General features: G+C 37.5%; 1 protein-coding gene across 1 annotated transcript in view; it reads right to left on the reverse strand.

Annotated features, from left to right (window-relative positions):
* Window positions 1–23,182, reverse strand: part of USH2A (usherin) — a gene marked incomplete at its 3' end in the record, with an annotated part of 393,893 nt that overhangs the window by 354,126 nt on the left and 16,585 nt on the right. Inside the window, exons 3-5 of the mRNA XM_084283630.1 lie at window positions 4,653–4,788; window positions 3,586–3,649; window positions 672–966 (exon numbers count right to left, since the gene is read on the reverse strand). Coding sequence (XP_084139756.1) covers window positions 672–966; window positions 3,586–3,649; window positions 4,653–4,788 — 495 coding nt within the window. The remainder of the gene's footprint in view (window positions 1–671; window positions 967–3,585; window positions 3,650–4,652; window positions 4,789–23,182) is intronic.

Raw genomic sequence — 23,182 nt, forward strand, 5'->3', positions numbered from 1 at the left:
ATTACTAGTAACTGAAGCATGAACTTGACTCCTTTCTGTCAAAATACATGGCAAGTCGGTAGAGATCTTACTGTGAATCCAGCTCCACTACCGATGAGTGCCTCCTTCCAAGACTACCTGATGTTTGCCATCAGCAGCATAGTGAAGTGTTAGGTTGCAATGTAGCATCTTTAGGAATCTCCTCCCATATTGCTCAAGTGGCTAAAACACCACCTCAGGAACATCCACACAAGAGACCCCTTATGATATGTTAGTGTGACACAGATTTTTTTAAATTCCATGTGACTTCAGTCAGCTTCCTATCAGAACTCATACAATGTGCATCTAATATTTTAATAGATATTAAAATTGAAGCTGAAATTTACAAAAGTCAAGTTAAAAGACAGCAACCAATTTCTAAATATTGGTGTCTTCATACATATATTCACTCTGTTATACCTAATCCAGATTACTGCTTGGAACAGACAAGGCACATCAAAAAAAAGACTCCATAACAATAATTATAATGCATTACTTCCTGCTGATAATGGAAGTTTTCTTCCTGTCCCCTCAATGGGGACATCTTATGCATCTTAAAGCACAAGATCTGAATTTCCCCCAAATTTTAAAGTATATAAGAAATATCTTCCTAGTTTGAATTTAATAAATAGCAAATGCAATCTTCTCATTACCTGATACTGTCCATTTTGTAAGTCTATTGTGATAGAAACACCACGATCTAGACCTACAGTATTAGCAAACACAGATGAAATCCAGGTGGTCCCAATGTCATCATCATTGATGTAATACAGAGGATGGGCTTCTGCATCCAGCCTCAGCACTCTGTCATTAGTAGTATCATCTGCACCATTAGGGATGCAGTACCTCTGTATCAAGGGGTGTACCCGGGGATGACTTCCAGGACAGCGGCACTCGGATTGGGTATGCAGATGAGGAAATTTTCCAGAGAATACTTCCAAAATGTCTCTGTCACGGCATATAAAAAAGCAATTACATACATGATAAAAAATGACAAGTGCCACTTTGTGCCTCAAGGCTCATAGATTAAACAAAATTCAACTTAGATTACTCTAGAAGCCCTAAGGCCTGGTTTCATCTCACATAAATGGGGCAATCATCTAGGAATCAGGCCACCCAGGGTCCCTACTTAATCAATGGCAAGCAGCAGGCATCTTCACAGGTGTGAAGAAGTGCTCTGACTTGTTTTCATTGCTCCAGACCACATTATATGGAGATCCACGGACATACAGAGATGAGGGAAAAAAAGTTCCTTCCTAGGATATCTAAAGATAGATAGAATTAATCCAGCCCTAGATGCACAGAGAAAAAATGTGAAAAACTCTTATCAATATCTTATTATGGCATCATGTCTGATTCCACTCACTGATTTGGACACCATTCTGAAGTATAACCATAGTATTGGCATATTATGAGGCACAACCACAGATGAATTGAATGTTCTCCCTCAAGCCCTCCAGAAAGACCAGCTTGAGAAGTATCAAACTACACAATAGATAACACAGATAAAAATATCTTCCCTTTTAGCAACTCTAATACACATGTCCACTGATTTGACTACCCCAGTCTGGGATCATTCTAGTAGCTTCTTACAGCCTATATCAAAGCGATTAAATAACTTCAGTTCCCATTGACACCAGCTATCCAAAAAAATAGGTAGGTAGATAGGTAGACAGGCAGATGAACAGATGAATGACATGGGCTGGTGGTTAGCTAAACCTTGATCTGCTTATCTCTGGTGTAAAAGGTTCTGGTGTGAGCCCAGAAGGTATGAAATTTTTAAAATAAGAATTACTATTTTTCCTTGTCCCTATTTTCCAGGAGGAACATAATTTTATATACTCATTAAGCTATAAATACAAAGTAACAGGATCTTTCAGACAGCCATAAACTTAAATTAATTCATATGCAAGTAGGACTTGCATTCACAGTTTATCCCACATAAACATTTTGAACCAAGTTACTTGCAGATATAAAACTGCATCAACAAAGTCATCACTAGTTCTTAACACTGTAAAATACCTTATCTTTCAATTTTTAAACTGTATTCATTTCACTGACTTAAATTGTAGTTCAATGGATTTGACAAGTGTTGCTCTGAAAGAATATACAACCAACAAGATTTTTGTGCAATTTGGAATTCAGATTTGTATTAATACTTTAAATTCACAGGAGATCAGCTCATTGCAATGTCCTGCAGACATGTGAGCTCCTAGGAAACTGCTCTACATCTTATTGAAAGACTATCATTAAGTAGCCTTAAGGCCTGCGTTCATGAGCGTCGCTGAGCTTAGCCTACCCAGAAGCACCACACAGACTAATAGGACCTGACTTTTTCTGGCCAGCTTGAATTGACTAGATTAATCCAGCATGAGTTGGATAACAAAGGTAACATCTCTGTGTAACACACTAGGAAGGGAGGCTGGAGGGCAACAGAAATTGTAGTGGCAACTGTAATTTGGCCTCAGGGATGGAGGATGTCAAAGCAATTGGCCCAGGGCTGCATGGGCTGAGCTGGCAAAGTCATTGGAGGCTTATGGGAACAATTTAATATAGAAAGCAATGAAGAATTAAGACAATAGCCTCTTGGGATAGGGGCTTGGGGGGCAGGGAGGGTGTCAAGAATACCATGCATGGATGTCTGATACCATGAGAAAGCTAGAGGAAAGGAATCACTAAACACAGAAGCCAAGCTGTCAGCCACTAAACCAGCATGTTGACTAGCTGGATTGCCTGTCCTCTTCTTCCTTTGAATTACTAGTTTTAGACTGGTGTAAACGGGGCTGGCCATCTCTCCTCCCTTCCTCTCCCCTGAGACTGAGGCATTTGAGTGCTTCTGAGAAGGTGGGAATAAAGACTGCACTTGACAAACAACTGCAGATTCTCACTGAAACCCATGACAGAGAGGTCTGCTTACCAGTAAACCTTGCTGTAGGGGCTAAACAATTTGAGACAACCGTCCAGAAGCCAAGGACATAAGGATGCTGCCCAGCTGGGAACATAGCAGGCTTTATTCCTTCTTTTGGAGAATAAAGCAATACAAGGGGCACCCTGTCTGAAGTACTTTATGGACGAAATTGCCCACAGCTTACATGAAGCTCTGGGGAAGCTTGACAAGTCTCATTTAACAGATCTAAGAACACATTATAATGTCAGAATTACGTTGAGTTGATAACACCAGAATGCTTATTGAAATCTAACAACTAGATCTAGTCTCTGCTAGAACATCTGCTAAGTCAGGTTGTAACAGGGACAAAGGCAGCAAGGTAAGCATACATTTAATACTGAGTTTCACTACATATGCTTAAGCAACATTTCAAAAGCAAAATGTTAAAAATTATTTTAACTCAAGACTTTTTAGACTAAAAAGCAGGCTTGAAATGATGTCCAGTAAACTAGATCATCAGAAGCAATCACTTAAAGGAGATTTATGAAAAGCACCATACTAAGGGAAGTAAGCATATTGTCATTTATTCTCTCTTGTTATCACACTTCTTTTTTATATATATATATTTAAAAAAAAAGAAAGAAAGAAAGGTGTTTTTTTTTTTTTTTTTTTTTTTTTACCTGTTTGAAAGTGCCACTGGGTAAAATCGAAAGTCTTGCATTCTTCCAACAAATTGCTCTAAACCTAAGAAAATATACTGCAAGTAAATAATCAAATCCTGTTGAACAAAAGGCAGCTTTGCATTGCATGAAAGCACCTTTAATTCAGCACACAGAGATCTCTCTTGCACAATTACTCCTCCTGAATGAAACCATCTTGGATCTGGACAAAGCTATAGAGGGCAGTGACTTAATTTTTTGATAAAAAAGAATGATTTATAATAACTTTATAAGAACATTTTGTACCTATCTCTTTTCTGATTAGAGAGGTGGCACAAGGATCGGCTCATTAGACAGAAGTAATGAGCCAGTCCATGTGCCACCTCTAATTAGAGAAGAGATACAGTAGGTACAACTGTACCTATCAATTTATACAATAAAGATAAAAAGCATTTTAAAGTACTCCTCTCTTTATACATTTATTAGTTGTTGGGTATTCAGAATCAAAATCCTAACAAAATACATTTCCAAATATAAGCATTAAGAAATGGGACACAGAATGACTTTCTTGCCCAAAAGCACAATAAAGTTGTTTAAGTGACATATAGTTATATTTAGGAGTTTGCTTCAAATTCTGCACATTCCTGAAGAGTTCTTACATTTGCAGAGCCAAGAATTTGTGGAGAGCAAGAAAACATCCTGAAGCTGTTCTGTAGTTATCATGTCATACTGTAGCACATATAAAATTCTATATGTTGATGAAGAATAATGCTATCAACCATCACTAGAGGCTGAGCAGTTCTCATTCTGCTAGTGGTTTACATTAGCATTGATGAAACTGAAGAACATGAAGAGTCTAAAACATCTCTATTCCTGACTCTGAACAGGAATGTAGTCTAGTGGCCATGGACAATCCCACTCTGAAATAGTTTAATCTATTTACTCAGAAAAGCTGTGATAGTAAATTAATAGAATGTGTCACTTTAGGGACCGGCGTGTTAGACAAAGCAGAAAAACCTACCTATATGCAGTAACATCATGTTCTGAAATAGTTCCAGAGCATTCCACTAAAATAGTATGAGATTTACCTGTGAAGCTTTGTCCAATTTGCAGTGTACCATCAGCATTACCATCTGCTACTGGTCCCACAAGAATCCTTGAATCAAAAGGTGTGCTGTCATCTTCCCAGCCATTCAAAAAGAAACTAATTCTGCTGTGATGTACCTATAGAATCAACAAAATGGGCAAATATATGCTTCGTTATGCAATCCTTTAGATTTCAGTACATGTATCTATCCTTGATTAACCATTAAGATTACTTCAACCTACTTGGCAGCATACCTTTACCTGTGGTGCCTACTGGAAGTAGTTACCTCCTTTCTGTCCACCCATTAGCAATCCAATTAATAAGATCATTATTCAGATGCATAGATTATAAAATTTCTACAGTGGTTAAATCAAAGAATCTACAGCACAGTGATCTGGCAGGGAGGAGGAAGAGAGAAAAAAAGAGACCTCTGTTCCACAAGGTACAAGACTGGTTACAGCTACTTCACCACTTCAGGCCATGGGCACATGTTATAGCTGTCAGAGCTCTTCTCATACACATCAGCTCATACAGGCCTGAAGGGACCATCTACCATACTCAGGATAACCAAATGCAGCACATCTCAGCCAGGCTTCGAACACCCCTCCAAAATGCCTCGCTGTCCCTGGCATGCTTCTTCTTACAAGAGCTGAAGGGAATGGTATAGGAACTGGCTACATCTGCTTTATACCCAGTGGGAAATTCCCTTACTTCAAGGGAACCATTGGCTAGGAATATGTGCTCAGTTGGCACTCCAGGGTATTCTTTTCTGCAAGCATTTTCTTCCCTGCCACTTCATTTTAAATTTGAGCGAATGTTCATAGAAATACTTTATGGCATTCTCCCAGCTCCACAAAGTCACACAATGCTGAGCTTTTACAAAGTTTTTGTTTGTTTATTTGTTTGTTTCATTAAAAATCCATGTTTATGTTACATAAAACTGGACAAAGTTTAATAATATAGAAGTGCCCTTCAGCCTTACATTTTATGGAATTCAATAATTTAATTTTTAAAAATACAAGGATAAGATGAAAATTGGAGTAATCGTGGCTGTAGTTGGCCTCGCATTAATGAAGTTAGTTACTGAAGCTACCTTCAATTTATTCAAAACTTTTGAACTCTACTGAATAGTTCACTTAAACTTTATCTCATTTCAGAAAGCAATTTATTTGCAAAATTCAAATTACATGATTTTAAAAATATTTAGCTTGCATAAGGCTTATTTCACCTGATAGCTTGGTAACCTTCAGATTTTGAAGAATTGCTTTGTTTTAGCCAATTTACAGAATGCCTGTTCCATTTTGCAGATATAGATGCCTGGTGAATCGTGTCTATGGAGGTCAACTAAACCTAGAGCGCTTTAGTCTGTCTTGATACCCACTCTAATCAAATCAAGATAAACCTGAAATAATCATTTCCAATAAGAACAATAGACATGTGAGGACAAACAGAAGGTTTACAAACCAGAATAATCTGTTTCAAAAAGAAAAGCCAGAACCTGAAAAAAAATCAGTTTGAAAAACACAATATAAGCACTCAAAATGCTATTCCACCAATAAAGTGTTTCAAATTTCAGACCAAGATAAACAGACACGATTATCTATAAATCTCAGCTCAGATGATCATCATCAGTGCCTCGGGCAACACGAGTCTATCAGTATTTTAAGAAAGAAAATATGAAATTTGATGGGGTTTCTTCTTTGTGTTTGTTTTTTTTTTTGTCCCCCCTTTAGTTTCACACCAAATTGTACAATGATTTTTTCTCCTTAAACTGCACTTTCAAACATATACATGCATGCTGAGCTTTATTGCTGTTTCCACATTCAGTCCATATTACCCAAAATAAGACAGAAAAATTTATTGTCCTTCCACTGATGGAAATTTGAAGGCTATTATCATAATTACTAAGCATTGAGATTTGTTCCAAAAGTTATTGCATATGAGTTTCACCACTCAAAATACATCTCTCTCCATTTTAAATTATCCTTTCTGTTGACACATCAATGACCTAAATACAACACTTTTTTATTTAATTTTAATTCAAAACCCTCTAAACATCTGATGCCCTATTTGCAAGAGCCTAAGTATATGGTGGTTACATTGCATTTTATTTTGCATCACATTTTTTACAGCCTGTTACTGTCATTTGGTGTTTGACTGTTATCATCATAAAAGATACAGGCTTTTCTACTTTGTTATTTGTAGCATTATCTCATGTTTTACAACATCTTTGCACAACATGCCCGCACATGAAATATAACTAGTGAAAAGTTCTCAGTGGTATTAATGCATAAAAAAGAATGTGGTTCCATCTCTACTGTCTTTACCCAGCCGAAAGCTGATGAACAGCCAATTTTCCTTTATCACATTAGCACAGCCATGAGGGAAACACATTTGTTCTAGTCAGCTACACTAAAGATACTATTACCAATCTAACATATACATGTTTTATATCAGCAGTATTCTCAGAGTATGAGGGAGCCAACAATATATTAACACTAGCATGACAGTTTATTTAAGAAAAGAAAATTGTCTCTGTAGAGGGACAGAAGTTAGAAATGTATGGCTAAAGCTCAGTGTCACTGGTCTAATAAAGGTAATAATTCTTAAGCTTTCTTTATAGCAGGTAACACTCCTGTGGCAGCTCTGTCATATCATTCAAATAAAAATGTTGTCTTTTACAAGTTTAAGAGTACCCTTATTTTTAGTCAGATATGAAGCATGTTTCCGATTTCCTGTTTTCACTGTAAAACATTTGTAAGAGGAATTCAGAAATGGGCTCGCTCATGCCCAACAGCTCATTGCAAGCTTAGCACCTCAGCTGCAGCTTCTGTAGGGCCCCATTCTGCTTCCCCCAGCAGTAAGCAGACCGCTTGCCTTCATGTACCCCTATTAAAATCAGCAGGACTATTTACAGCTTAAGAGTGACAGAATTGGACCCTAAACAATCAGGTATTTTTACTTGTTGAAAATAGGTGATTAACGACAATTTTAAATCTCCCTTCCCCCTCCCCCATCAACAATCTCTTTATATTAAATAGGATTTAGAATAGTTGGGTTTAATATAGCACATCCCCAAGGTAGCCCTAAGCACTTTACAATGCTGAATTGGATATCAGTAGTGCAGTGACTGTGTAAGGCAAAGGCAGCAGTCATTATGCATTTGGCAGTAGCTCAATGTAATGATCCCCCTGCTGGTTATTAAAGGGGGTATGAATATCTGACATGGGAGGAAAACGTAGGAGGGAAACCATGTGTGGGATAAAAAAAAAATCCCAGTGGCTCTCCACTGTGGGAGGAGTGCAATGTCTCAAAGTTTGGTGTCAGTTTGGTCTAAGCTAAATAAGAAGGAAGGCTGGCACCGAATCGGCTGTTTGATGTGGTTGTTTAAGGTCTCCTGACCGTTAGCATTAAATTGTGCACAATACCACAGAAATAAAAGATGAATTTTACTGGTATCTGACAGAGGGGACAGGATTATTCCCCTATTGTCTTCATAAATAAAATTCTATAGTAATTTGGCCCAGGAGAGTGAGAAGAGAGGTAGGAAAGGGTAGCCTGCAGAGCACAGGACTGGAAGCCTGGAACATCAGAGCCCTAATCCCAGCTCTGAAACCATCTCTCCCCCTTGTGCCTCCCCATCTGTCAAATACTTAGCAAATCACCTCACAGGGAGGTGGCATGGATTAGTCACTAAGATAAATTCACTCAGCGACTGCATTAGCTGCTGCCAATGCAAAGCCCAACAGCAACTTCAAGCAATGGAAAATTCATTTGATGGTGAACTGAGATGGTGAAAGATACTCACAATCTTTCCTCTAAGAGCATTCTTGTCATGATCCAGAAGAGCTTCAAAGATGAGAGGTACTGAGCCAATAAGGCAAAAGGCAAGTTAATTTAGTGCATCCAAAATGAAGTTCTTATGGTCCTGTCACAAGTCAATTGCCCTTTAGAGCCAATTCAAACCACTTCCTCCCAAATAAAAATACCAAATCCAATCACTGTCTACCTAGGAAAAATTTCCTACCTGATGGGTCACTGCGGTGCAGAATGGGAGACACATGGAAGGTCAAGCTACCGCTTATAAATTGAGGTATGAACAACAAAGGTACTACAACTATTCATTTTCTCACTTGAACATCTGTACTACTCAGTCCCTAGTCATGAAAGCAAAATAATGGAATTTACCATGAATTTTGCTACTTCATTTGAATCAAGCAAAGTAATCATAAAAACAATAACTTTAAAAAGCAATATTTTCATGTATTGATTGCTAATAGAAACTTCTGTTATACATGTATTGCAGCAACTTCTGTGGGGAAAAAAAGAAGCACCACAACCAAATTCCACATTTAACTTCATAGGAGTTGTACTAGCTAAGGGACTAGCTATGGAAAAAAAGCAGAAACAGGGGAACATACAGGAGCATGGTAAGCACGTATAACACTGCTCCTGAATACTCTTTGAAATACTCTCAAATCACTGGCAGCTCAAAGAGTTCAGCCAGACATCATTCCTACATATTTAGCAACTTTCCATGGATTTCTTTTGCATCTATTTGCGTTGCTGTTCCTTGAATGCAAAAAGTGGTAGTTCCCAAAGGCACACAGTGTTTAGATTGAAGAATATGATTTTTATTTCTCTCTTTTTTTTTTTAAGCTCTGAACTGTAGGGTTACCTACAGGTGTAATGATAAAAAAGTATTTCAACACAAAATACTTAATATACTTGGGGGGGGGGAGAGAGGAGAAGAATCCTAGTATCCTTTATTAGCACGGAGACAAAAGAAATTTGGGGTCTCAAGTAGAAGAAAAAGTAATATTGATTTTTTATATATATATTTTATTTTTATTTTTTTCACTTTCCAAGCCAAAGCCAATTTGTGGGAATTCTAAGACCCCAAGTCTACACAGTTCTGGCTTTTAAGTAATAACACGCTTATATTACATAACAACATTCACGTGTGACACCTAGTACATTTAAAAAAACATACACTTTTTCTTCGCACACATCATCTTGTCATCAAAACATCAAAAACCATTACACATATATATAAAGACATCTGAGACCAATTTAGTCTCATCTACGTAGTACTGAATTGCATCGTTTCAGCTAAAATAAATGAAGTTCAATGAATTCTCCTTCAGTGGATACTATGTTGTGGGTTTTTTTGTTTTTTTTTTTTGTTTGTTTGTTTTTGCATCAGTAAAATTTTTCCATTAAGAATAAGTCTTTATATTAATACTACTCACATACCTTTTGCAAAATTATTTCTAATAAATAAGATAGAAAGATGTGAAAAAGAAACCTTTATGTTCCATTGTTCAATAACAAAAACTACCTAAATATAGCAGAGCTCAAGATCACTAACCAGATATTAAGACTCCACTGAACTAATTGACATAAAACCAACAGATGTGTTAGTCTCTTCTCTGAATGTTTTAGAATTTATGATTATATGTTTCAAAGACATACCTGTTTTTTAATAAGCACGTTTCCCTTCAGGTTATTTTTCCTATTCTAATATTTAATTGCATGGGAAAGATTTATTAAAATATTTCAGATAAATTAAAGGGAGTTATTTCAAGACAACATTAATCTTTTCTACTGGTTAAATATACATTCTTTTTACTCCTATTCATCATAGATTCTAGCAATCACAAAGTACAATTTAATCTTAAAGTTTCTTCTCATCTATTGTTCTAAGTAGATCACAGTGTCTGGCAAGACAAATGAAGAAACCAGATGGATTTCTTTCCAGATTTTCAGGCCATATATGAGGAGTTCCACAATAAAGAAAATCTTGGCACCAAAAAATCAAAGAAGAAAAATCTTCATTCTAGCCAAATGATACCAAACCTTGCCTACTTAGTTATCCAGCCAGTTCAGTGATGGCAAACACTTCAACTGTAACTTCAATTCTTAAGGCTATTTATACCATCAAAGAAGGTCTCAGCAGTGACAGGAATGACCATAATAATGACATATAAAACAAGTAAAGAAGCAAATGTTCACCTTTAGACAACTAATAGAAGATAGAATACATTCCAGTACATGTAATGGACACCACTATTTCTAAACAAGATGAAGAAGATTTAGATTAGAGGTTAGGATAAAGTTCTTCACTCAGAGGGTGGTGAGACACTGGAACAGGTTGCCCAGAGAGGTTGTGGATGCCCCATCCCTGGAGGTGTTCAAGACCAGGCTGGATGGGGCTTTGGGCTACCTGATAGGGGTTGGGGGATAGTAGTGGGAGGGGTCCCTGCCTATGGCAGGGGGGTTGGAATGAGGCCATCTTTAAAGTCCCTGCAACCCAAGCCATTCTATGAATCTATGAGCTTCATCTATGAAGATGAAGCTCAGAGATCTAAGATACGTATCAGACACCAAACAAGGTTCTTGCAGGTATCTGTAAACTGAAATTGGGGAAAAAAAAAAAAAAAAAAAAAGCTAATTTTTAAATTACAAATTCAAATTTAGTTAGTTGCAAATGCAAACAAAATTTTAAGATTAAACACAAACTAAAATTAAGAGCCTGTTTCTCTACTGAGAAAACAAGAAAGAAAAAAAAGAACAAAAATAAACTGTAGAAAAAACAAATCTGCATTAGTTTATCCTTTAATTAAGCTCTATTTACACATCAAGAAGTTTCTCTGAGATAGAAATAATTGTATCATTATAAAGAATTTTATATACAATATGAAGAATTTTGAAGTGCTTTATGTACAGCAATTAGGTAGCTAATACAACTTACCTGATAAGGCATAAAAAAAATGTTCCATTTATTTTCCAGATCAGCAAACAGGCAGAAACAGAAATGACCCTTCCCCTTAGTTGCTATAAAACCTTAAGCAACTCCAAAGTCAATAAAGCTATACAGGATTTACAGAGGTATAAAATAAGCAGAAGTTAGCATAAATGATTTGCTTAATCATTCAGAAATAATACAGAAACAGATTCTGACAAGTCAGAATAAGTTGTGACGCACCTAGCTCAAAAATTACTATACAACATACAGTTACAATTGCTTACTGTTATTAATTTGTTATGGTTCTTAATAAAGTTGTTTCCTGAACATAGCTTATTATATGTTAAGATAACCAACACTCATAAAAACATTTTTTCTAAATGTATTGCAGATTTGTTGCATCAGGAACTTGTTCAACGAGCTCACTCTATAGAAACAGACAGTATATTAACACGTTTTCTCCCAAGGTGAGAAAACAGATTAAGGTTATGACCAAAATGACAGGCCTGTGGCTTCCTTGAATACTTTAATAGAGTCAACAAATCAACAGTGGTCACTGATGACAACAGATGAGGGAAGACAATAGATGGAAGGAGGGGAATTAGTGATGCTGCTATAATGGTATAATCAGAAACTTGAGCATAAAAATCTTTTTCACCTTCAACCTGTCTAAATATTCTCTTTTTGCCTGTTTATATAAAGATATACAGCATATTCTACCATTGGGTGACATGTGGATTCACATCTCTACTCTGAAAGCAGATGTGGAACAGAAGCATAACCATTAATAGAAGATGCAGGAAGGGGATTTTGCATATCAGAGAGACGAGACACACAGGTATGTACTTCGGTATTTCCTTGCATAATTGCAAATCTTGCTGAAGCTGCAGTTACAAAGGCTTCCACACAGCTTTAATATTTTGTAAGTGAATTTTTGTAAGGAGGAAAGGTCAGTGATATGAATTTAAAGAACACAAAGTGGACAAATAGATGTTTGGGGATAAACATGGAATGAAACTATTAGCATAAGTCCAAGTTTATCTTCAGTTGTGATTCAAGCAGAGCAAATGACAAGAAAGCCACCATGCTGCCTTTCACATGTTATTAAAAATTTGGGTGTCTGTGTACCGCTAAATTGGTGCATCAGAAATGGCAGACAACTTTGTCACAATTCAGTACTTTCCCTCACTGAAGAAACTGCAGAATTCCTTCTCAAAGGCTCCTTTCCCACCTGCCAGTTCTACCCCTCTTTCTAATTTTCCTTACAGCACCATTTACTGACTCTTCTTATTTTGCCTTATTCTATTTTTATTTTCAGCTCCATACATTTTTTTAACACATGCACAAAAAATAAGACACATGGGAGTACAATCCATGCCCCAAGCACTAGTACTTTTCTAACGTTATAACAAATAGGGAAGAAAAAGTTTTTATCCTAAAATTCCTCTATTCCTCCCAAGCCAGGTAAGCCCCCTGTGAGCCACCTTATGACTGTTTTGGAAGATAAAGAGGTGCAGTAGTTTCCACAGCTCAAGTTCTGCAGCTGTGTCAGGATTTCATACCACACAACCACATCCTGCTCCATACTACCCACCAGCATCAGCTCATAGTCTCATGTTGTTTCTCTCTCCTTACAATATATGCCACATGCAGTCTAACCTAAATTTAAAACCTTCACTGAATGGACTATTCAAAAATAAGTACCAAAAGCACTATTACGCAGTTGGTAGCGTAAGTACATTTTGGCAGTGATGACATTATTGCTAAGGAAGTTTGGGCAGATGTCTTACATACACCAAGATCCCTTGTGCTTCTTTTTTTCCTCCTCTTAGAGACACAGCTTACAACCAGAAGATAAAAAGAGTTCACTTTTAGTCTTTTGCTCTTTGCATTTTAATTTTTTATTTAGAATGAAAATTGAACCAACACAGAGGGAACTTTGCAGATGTAAAGCTTTGCAAGAGATAATGAACTTATGTAGTAAACATGAGAATGTGTCACAAGGAATTTGTCTTATACCTTGTTCTTAAACAGACAAAAAAGATGCTAATAACCACCTTAATAGGGGCAGGGAAAGGGTGGATAGAAATCAAAGTACAATAACCAGGAAGAAAAGCAAGCTCAGATAATCTATCCACATACTACTTGACAGACAAATGACACCTTCTACACCAGTAAAAACTTGTTGATGATTTTGCCAGCAAGCTTGATGCTGCTTCAGCTAGAATCGTATGAAGCTTAACAAGGGCAAGTGCTGGATTCTTCACCTGAGATGAGGCAACCCTGGCTGTATGTACACACTGGGGGATTAGAGGCTGGAAAGCAACCCCAAAGAAAGGAATCTGGAAGGAGTGGGGATGGGGTGTTGGTCAATGGCAAGTTGAATGAGTCAGCAGCGTGTCCTGGCAGCCAAAAGGGCCAGCTACTTCCTGGGTTACACTAAGCCTGACATTGCTAGCTGGTTGGGGGAAATGATTGTCTTGCTCTGTGCTGTGTGGCCTTACGTCAAGCACTGTGTGCAGTTTTGGGCACCGCAATACTAGAAGTACATAAAACTAATAGAGAGGGTCCAAGGGAGAGCAAGAAAGATGTTGAAGGGTCTACAGTGGAAGATATGTAAGGAGCAGCTGAAGGCCCTTGGTTTGCTCAGCCCAGAGCAGAGCAGGCTGAGGGGCAGGCCTCATGGGGGCCTGCAGCTCCCTCAGGAGGGGAGCAGAGGGGCAGGTGCTGAGCTCTGCTCTCTGGGGACAGCGACAGGACCCGAGGGAACGGCATGGAGCTGGGACAAGGGAGGGTCAGGCTGGGGGTTAGGAAAAGGTTCTGTACCCACAGTGCAGTCAGGCACTGGAACAGGTTCCCCAAGGCAGTGGTCACAAAACCGAGCCTGCTGGAGCTCAAGAAGCATGTGGACAACACTCTCAGACATATGCTCTTTTTCAGGTGATCCTGTGTAGAGCCAGGAGTTGGACATGATAATCCTTATGGGTCCTTTCCAGCTAGAGATATTCTGTAGTCCTATGAGTATGGAACCCTGTCTTGATTTCAAATATATTTCTCTTTTTTTTACTTAGCAAGTTAGGGAAAGAGTACTACTTTGAGTAGCCATTACAGTTACTTAAAATCTTCATGCTGTTTTTAGATTGGTTGACCATTATCTTACAGCAAAGGTTAAAAAAAAAAAAAAAAAAAAAAAAACACTGCTCTTGTTAAATGACTTTATTCACACTTTATTCTAAACTTTAACTTATTTTAAATTGTTGTGTTGTGTTTCAAATCCTATACCATACAGCAAAATCCTATACCACATATTCAAATCCTACACCACATGGCACAAAGTGCTCTTTTAGCTATTAGAACTCTGCACATCTGAGCATCCAAACCTGCTGCCCACCCCTCTGTATCTCAAGGCTTGGAAGCAACTCGATTGCAGGCTTGAAGGAAAAAGACACAAGACAACAGAGGCAAGCTGCAACATCTACAACAGTTTTGAAGTGATATTTTTCACACATTTTTGGTTCTCAGGCCAAAGAGTATTTTACATACAGAAAAGAAAATGAGCTTGAACCATTCATTGCAGCCAACAACTTAAGCAACACTATGGTCAAGGACCTTATTGTTATTAAAAAAAATAGTAATAATGTTAGCATTCATAGTTAGGGGACATACCTTTATTTCCAGCCATCCTGTATTTTTTAAAAATAAACCATGCCAGCATAATTCTAGGCTGAGATTTATTATTTAACAGTAGGCAAAAATCTAAAGTTAACTCTGCCCTTTCATCACAGCTTGCCAGTAAAATAAGTGCCTACAAACATTTTAATTTATGAAGTATTTTTAGTTCATTTATATCAGAATTCAAGGATGCTGCACTCCTATTCATCACTGGGAAAAGGATGTAAAAACTCCAAAAATCTCCCTTTCATCGCCTGTTTAAGGTCTACAGGAAAATCACCTGCAGCCTTTCAAAACAGCAACTGAAGTTGGAGTGAGCAGAAATGGTATAGAGATACCATTTAATTTTTAATACCAAGCTATTTGGTATTAAATCACTACATTTTCTTCAAGATCAGGACACTGCTTTAAGCTGATTAGAAACACAAGGAAATGGTTTGAAATAATTCAGAAGTGTAATCCTTCCTCAGTATAACATAAATGAAGTTTCAACATACCTAAGTTTACCATAAGTGGGAACAACTAAATTTGTCAATTAAAGCTATATTTTAACCCAGAATATTTTAGGAAAGTTACAACAGAAGACCTGGAAAGATGACTTTCTTTACAAGATTTATAGAAGATGATAGAGGATGCAAAGACATCTATTTGTGAAGACACCATGCAGAATCTTATTGCAGAATCCAGAGGAATTTCCACTAATATAACAGGGTTTATAACACCTGTTGAATATATTGTCCTGCAGTCCAACAAACCAGTAGAATACCAGGAAAATATTCCAGAAGGAGTAAATCATTTTTTTTTTTTTTTTTAGTTTTATCCTCTTTTTTTTTTTTTTTTTTTTTTTCTTCCCTGTTTTTACTCCTCTTGTTAGATTTTGACATATGCTTTTCCAGGAGTTTCTAATAAAAAAAAAAAATCCTCGATTGGATAGCTTTTGAAATTAAAACTGCCTGAATGGGAAAAAACCCACACCATTTTTAAAATACTGAAATTGACTCATCACAACATTCTGTCCAAAGATAACAAGTGGACTGACTAGTATTTCAGCTGTGAATTTATTTAAATGTAGACATACACATGCAGCATTAGGGAGGCAAAAACAGGATATGAAATAAACATAAGGCATCAACTGTAAGCTCACTGTCAAGAGTACACCAAGGCTTCTAACCACAGAGTTCAGCTGAAGGTAACTATCTGTCAAGTGTAATCTGTACAAGTGAATATGCTTAAGCTGGTGCTATGAATCAACCAAAATTGCTTTGGTCTTATTGACATTCAATTGCAAGAAGTTGCAGCTCATCCAGTCCAATAGACAGTCTGACAACACCAAGAGTGCTCCAGTGACAGAAAGCTTTAAATATAGATGCAACTATCATCATAATATACATGGAACTAAACTTTATGATCCCTCATACCATCTTCAGAAACTGGTCAGGCAGTCATCAACTGGGTGCCATAAGACCACATGGTCATCCTCAATGACTGTTGCCAATTTCTGCAGTTAACAAATCACATGAGGAAAAAAAAAAAAAAAAAAAAAAAAAGATTGACAGAAAAAGATCATTTGTTCTTTCATCACTGTCCCATTAAATCTCTCTGAAATTCACCTTTTTTGTCATTATCATCTTTGTTCAGCTTGTAAAAATAAAATGCCACATTCAGATTTGCTCAAACTTTTTGCTTTAGTTAAGGGCCAGATCTTCCGCTGCTATAAACTGTCTACAGCTCAAGCCATGCCATTTTATACCTGCCCAGACTCAGACCTTAAATATGTTCCATTTCCTTGCTTCCTCACAGCTGTTCTTTATGTCTTGAAACAAGATTTCTGATGATATGTATATGTGGGAGAAGGAGGAGAATAAAGTGGGAGAATGAAGCATCTTGCATGCTAGGTCCTAAATTGAGCCCTACATCCTAACTTTGCACTAAAGAAAGATCTGCAACACGTTCTTGCTTGTTTGACCCTTCTCTCTTAGGGAAGACCCACCATTTCAGTGATAGATGCTACAGCACAGAAGTGGTTTTTTTTGTTTTGTTTTGTTTTGTATAGTCCCACTGACCGCACGAGTTATTACAGGCATTCATTTGCTTGCCCTCTCCAGCCCTCATTGCCTCATTCCTTACCTCACCAGTGAATTGAAATCATCCCAGAGTCACAAACAGATAAGGGAAATTGTAGAAAAGGAAATATGTCAATTACCTAAAGCTTGCAAGTGTGTTTAAGGGGTTGCACAATGCAAATATTGGGACAGGGGGAAAGCAGTCTCACCCCTATGTTCTGAGCACTCAGGACTGTTATGCTGATGCTCTGAGGAATCCAGGGTACAGAAAAACAGAGGCCTGAAGAACAAACCACATCGGGGGACCATAGTGACTGAACTGTCATGAAACAGAAGGGCTGGAGAGGATAAAGGGACAGCAGAAGAAATGCTAAAGAACAGCAAAGGGGAAGGAAAAAGCATAGGGTCGGGAGGGGCAAGTTGTCTCTTTGCCTTTCCTTCTTTTGCCTCAGGCCCATATCGGCCTTTCCTTTTCTTGACTTAACTGGGATGAATTTTAATTGCAGCCTTTCTACGTGTTTTATATACTACGTACTCTCTACTTGTGTGGAGTGGATTTCCCATTCATCACAGGATTGCAGGCAAAAGTCCCAGGAGCATTTTGCTTTCCTTCAAAGTTAGCTTTGCTAAAATCAATAACTTTAGGGCTGCTTTCTCCACCTAGTGCATACTCCCACCCACCCCTTGACCATTTCAAATTTCATGATTTTATGATCATTTGTTTCTCATCTCCATATACTTATATTTGCAATCCTTCCATGATAACCGTACCAATATTCATATTGTATAGATTGTTTCAATAACTGTATAAAGGCCTTAGGGTAACAGTGGAAACATGCTCTCATCTGCAGTTTTAAAACAGTTAATTCTAACTGATCTCCAGCAACCACTTTTCCTATTATGTCTTCCTCAATACCCCATAATCATTCTTCATATCAAAGTATTGGCTTTCTTGGGATCTATTTTATGTCTGAAAAAGTATTTTTACTGTTCACACTTTTTTTTTTCCTGACCTACTGCAAGTCTAGCACAACAGCCAAGAATCATAGCTACATCAAGTTGTCCTTATCTTGTATCCAAACTACTGAACTTAGTTAGAAAAAAGGGGGGAAGGGAGGGGGGCATCTACTGTAGATTAAATATCATCCTTCAGCAATATTGTTACATCTCTTCCAGCTTTATATTAGCTCTTCCTTCACTAGAACTCTATATCTTGGCATTTTAAATCCCCCTTCATTTTCCTGGTTGTCTCTCTTATTCCAATAATATCTTTCTTATCCTTGAAAACATGTCACTCCAATTCAGCAGTCTTATTACATATGCTCCTAGCATTTGTATAAAAGATATTTAGCTTTTCTCTTTGCCCTCCTTTACTTTTCTTTTTCGCTATCTCCTACAATGTTAATCCCTTCTCAACGGGAAATGGTTTTCCTTCAATCCAAGTCTTTCTTTTTGTGCATAGATCCACTAGTTCAGCTTGAACTCCCTGAAGAACAACATAAATTAAAAAAAAATAAAGGAGGAAAAAGAAGGGGAAGAAAACGATGGAACCCTGGAGTGCTCCTGAAGCAATTAACTCTGTTCAAGAACAAGCCATGTATTAATCCAAATCTGACTCCAAACAGTGAACTTGGAAGGTAACTGGAAGGCAGACTGGTCTGGCAGTTTATAGACTTCAGACAACCTATAGATATTTCATAAAAATTAAAAAAAAAAAGCCTTGAAATTGGAAAAATGCAAGTAAAAGCAATCAGAGGGATACAAAATAAAAATCATGTATGAAATTTATTTTTAGGACAACAGTAATTTTAGTACCGTGATACAAACTGAATGATACAACCCACACAGTAATTTATCTGATAAACAAGGCCAAAGACAAAGAAAGATCAATGTGAAAAGAGGCAGCTTTTAAAATATTCTGCATTTTTTATTAGTATTTAAATAAGTAAATATTGTTTTAAATCATTGAAACAGAGATTACTGATCCTTCAGCCTCAGAGTATGCATTCCAATTATGGATTGACAATTTTCATTTTATCTTTCATTGGTGACTTAATCACCAGTATTTTAGTAGTACTAATATTAAAATGGGTAGCTACAGCTCTGCCACTTTCTACCCCATCCAGCATTGTACCAATGAAAAACATTCCTTATTGCATGTGTCAGTAGAGCTCTATCAACCTATTAATGATGCATCAGGACAGAATAAATATATCTTGGCAGGAGAGTAGGAGAACCTGAGAATTCAGGATTACAAATAGAGATTCTGCTAAAAACTAAAGTAATTAACAAATAATTAATCTTTGTTCTTTTTACATGGAAAGGTGTAACAAGTGACTCTTGTGCTGCAAATGAGTTCCAAACAATATAATAAAAGGATCGTAGTCATATCTGAAAATATAGAGAACAATTGCTTTCTTTCTGCATAATGACTATTTTCCCCAAATCATAGAAAAATCAGATCCAACTCAAGATCACTATAGTAACATGAGACAAGTATTAAGGATTCAACAAGCTGCTTTTTAGCAGCTAAAACAGTTACATAAAATAGACTTGCCAAAATTAATTGAAACAAAAGGCCTGAAAGTACATTTTAGATCATCTCATAACAATGCACATTTTCTCTCTGCCCCTTCCATTTAAAATACAGCACAACCACTGATTCTGAATTTTCCTGAACTACTTGTAATCATGTAAATTAGGGATGAGATGTAATGTCAAATGAAATGTCCCTCCTGAATAAAGTCTCTGTGCTTCACTAGTCAAAGAATAAGCAGATACCTGTGCAAATGAAGGGAGCTGTTACTAATGTACAATGATTAACCCTGTATTACACTATCAGCTGTAGATTAAATTCTGGTCTTTTTAATTGCCTATATGTGAAGAATTTTGCACCACTTTGTACTGCTCAATTCTGGCACTTGTAAGTCATTCCCAAATGTAATGCAAGAATACATTGGTTCTACAACACTTGAACAGCTCTGCTGGGACTAGGAGGTTGAAATCCATCTCCTTGTCTTCGTGATGATTTACATAAGAAGAAAGCAATTACTCTTGCCCTCTGAATGCCTCACCACAGAAGTTCCATGTATCCAGTAAGGGGAATCATACAGTTTTCACAAATACAGTCTCATCTTTTCCTTCAAGGATTAGTTTTTCTTTATGGTCAAGGATCAACATAATAGTCTTTGACTCCATTTGTATTCCTTTCAACCACCTTACCTCAACCCCTTCCCTCTTCTGCGTCTTGCTTTCTTCCTTCTGTCACAACCTCCTTTAGAAAGTTATTCAACTACTCCTTTGTATTATAATTCTCCAACATTCTTTACAATTATAATTCACTCATTTTCAATTTTCCTGTTTAGTTTTAAAAAAGAAAAAACAACCAACATTAGCTGCTTTCCTCCAGAGTTACTAAGCATCTCAGCAGCAAAGCTTTGCAGTAGATACAAGCCATTAACTGAACACAAACCAAAACTTGACATCAAAGGACTGTGTTTTGGTAATTTATCCTTGGAAAAAGCTAAAGGAAAAAGTTTTTGCAACAGCTCCCTCAACCACATTTTATTGCAGATGGGTCAGGAGAGGATCAGGGAAGACTGCTCAGAAAGTTCCCAGTGGTTTCCTGTGCACCTAAGTGCACATCACACACTCTGAAATTGAACTCAGAAGGGCCAGGGAGATTACTGATCAAGAGCGAAAATGAGGACGTCAATAAGCACAATTTATGGAGAAGGATAAAAACTCTTCAAACACAAAAGTAGTCTTGAAATTTAAGAAAAAGATTGGTAATCTGTTACATGTTATGGGAGATCAAAAAAGCAGCACGAACAAAATACTGTACAATATTCAGTTAGCCCTGCAGAGATTGAAGAACAATGCAATGCAAAAAAAATTAAATTACAGACATGATACATGAACAGGTCTTGGAGCAACTGTTCTTCCGATAATCCAGGAAATCAGGCTGACACAGGGCTAATTATTCCGGGGGGGGTGGGGAGGGACAGGGGCAGACCATGGGACATAGCTATATACTGTATACTGGAAAACTGGAAAAGGCAACATGGTATTTCTGGAAGGAAATCTCAAGCTCCAACTTTGAGTATCTTCAACAAGTTAGGATGTATGTGGATAAGCAAGGTGTGAGGCCTGACCAATATTCTGGTTTTCCAGAAAGGTTTCAAATAGGTAGAGATTGAACAACCACACTTCACAAGGACAGAAGTTTAGGTAACTCCAAACACCTCTGCAACTTAACATTTTGTACAGTCTTGAAAACAGTGGTGAGGTGAAAAACGTTGTAGTTAATACATCCAGGCAGTAAAAGTCAAGCTTGCTTCAAATTTACAACAGAATCTCTAAATATTTAAGAAACAAGCAATAGACTAGCAAACTAAAAGTGTTGATAACCACAAAGTAATTGACATGAGAAAATTATTCTCAGCTATGTAAACATAACATTAAATTCTGAGCTTCTACTGCTCAGAAAAGGTGTTCTTAAGAGTTACCATAGAAAGTAAACCACTAATGAACAAAATACTCAATGGCAGTCAAAGAGAGAAAGGAATGAGGAACAAATCCATAAAGCTTCATAGTACAACTACAGAAATTTATGGTACATAGTGTCTAGAATGACAAGAAAGTTCTGACACTTTCATACCCAAAACTGCAATAGCACAACACAAAATTTCAGAAAAGATCAGTGAGGATGACTGAACTGCAGAATGACTTCAGTATAAGGACAAATCAAACTAGGAATACAAATTAAAACGAACTGTAATAACCTGTGATTGAGTTCAACAGCCAGAATCTCAAACAGTATGAGAACAATAAATAGAAAGTGACCCACAAAAGAAATTATCCAAAAGAATTTAGCAAACAGCCAGTTTAAAATACCAAACAGCTTCACACAGGCATAAGTACATATGAAGAACACACTTCACAGAATCACAGAATTGTCTAGGTTGGAAGAGACCTTAAGATCATCGAGCCTAACCTCTGACCTAACACTAACAGTCCTCCACTAAACCATATTGCTCAGTTCAACATCTAAACGTCTTTTAAAAAGACCTCCAGGGATGGTGACTCGACCACTTCCCTGGGCAGCCCGTTCCAATGCCTAACAACCCTCTCAGTAAAGAAGTTCTTCCTAATATCCAACCTAATACACCCCTGGTGCAACTTTAGCCCGTTCCCCCTCGTCCTGTCACCAGGCACATGGGAGAATAGACCAACCCTCACCTCGGTCGCCCCTAAGCCTCCTTTTCTCCAGGCTGAACAAGCCTAGCTCCCTCAGCCGCTCCTTTTAGGACTTGTTCTCCAGACCCCTCACCAGCTTCATCGCCCTTCTCTGGACTCTTTCAAGCATCTCGATGTCCTTCTTGTAGTGAGGGGCCCAAAACTGAATGCAGTACTCGAGGTGTGGCCTCACCAGAGCCAAGTACAGGGGGACAATCACTTCCCTAGCCCTGCTGGCCATACTGCTTCTTATGCAAGCCAGGATGCTGTTGGCCTTCTTGGCCACCTGAGCACACTGCTAGCTCATATTCAGCCGACTATCCACCAATACTCATAGGTCCTTCTCCACCTGGCAGCTTCCACAGAGTAACAGGGACACCAAAAATATAAACTATAAAAAAAAAGAATAAGACTACTAAACTAAATGTAGGTCAGTCAGTGGCTATTCAACTCAGCCTAACTTAAGAACTTAAGACACTTCAAAGCCATGGGTTGTTGGAGAAGAGGTCAGGTATGTATATGAAGAAAGCTGTTTCAGGACGTCTGCTCTTTCATGTTCAAAGACAGGATATCTAGATGGACTGTCAAACCAACACAGCAGTTCTTACACAATGCAAAAATTATGGTATTACTGAGCTTAGGTATTGGGATGAGATACATGGACAGGAGTGTTTTCCTTATCTTCCATCCCAGCTGTTCAGCATCAGGAAATAATCTTTGCTTCCATGAGAAAATTATATATGCAGAGACTTACCTGATTTTTTTTTTCTGTGAACTGCCACTTAACATGTATGGACTTTGCATTGTACA

Source organism: Netta rufina, assembly GCF_964035555.1.
Source record: "Netta rufina genome assembly, chromosome: 3".
NCBI classification, from domain to species: Eukaryota; Metazoa; Chordata; class Aves; order Anseriformes; family Anatidae; genus Netta; species Netta rufina.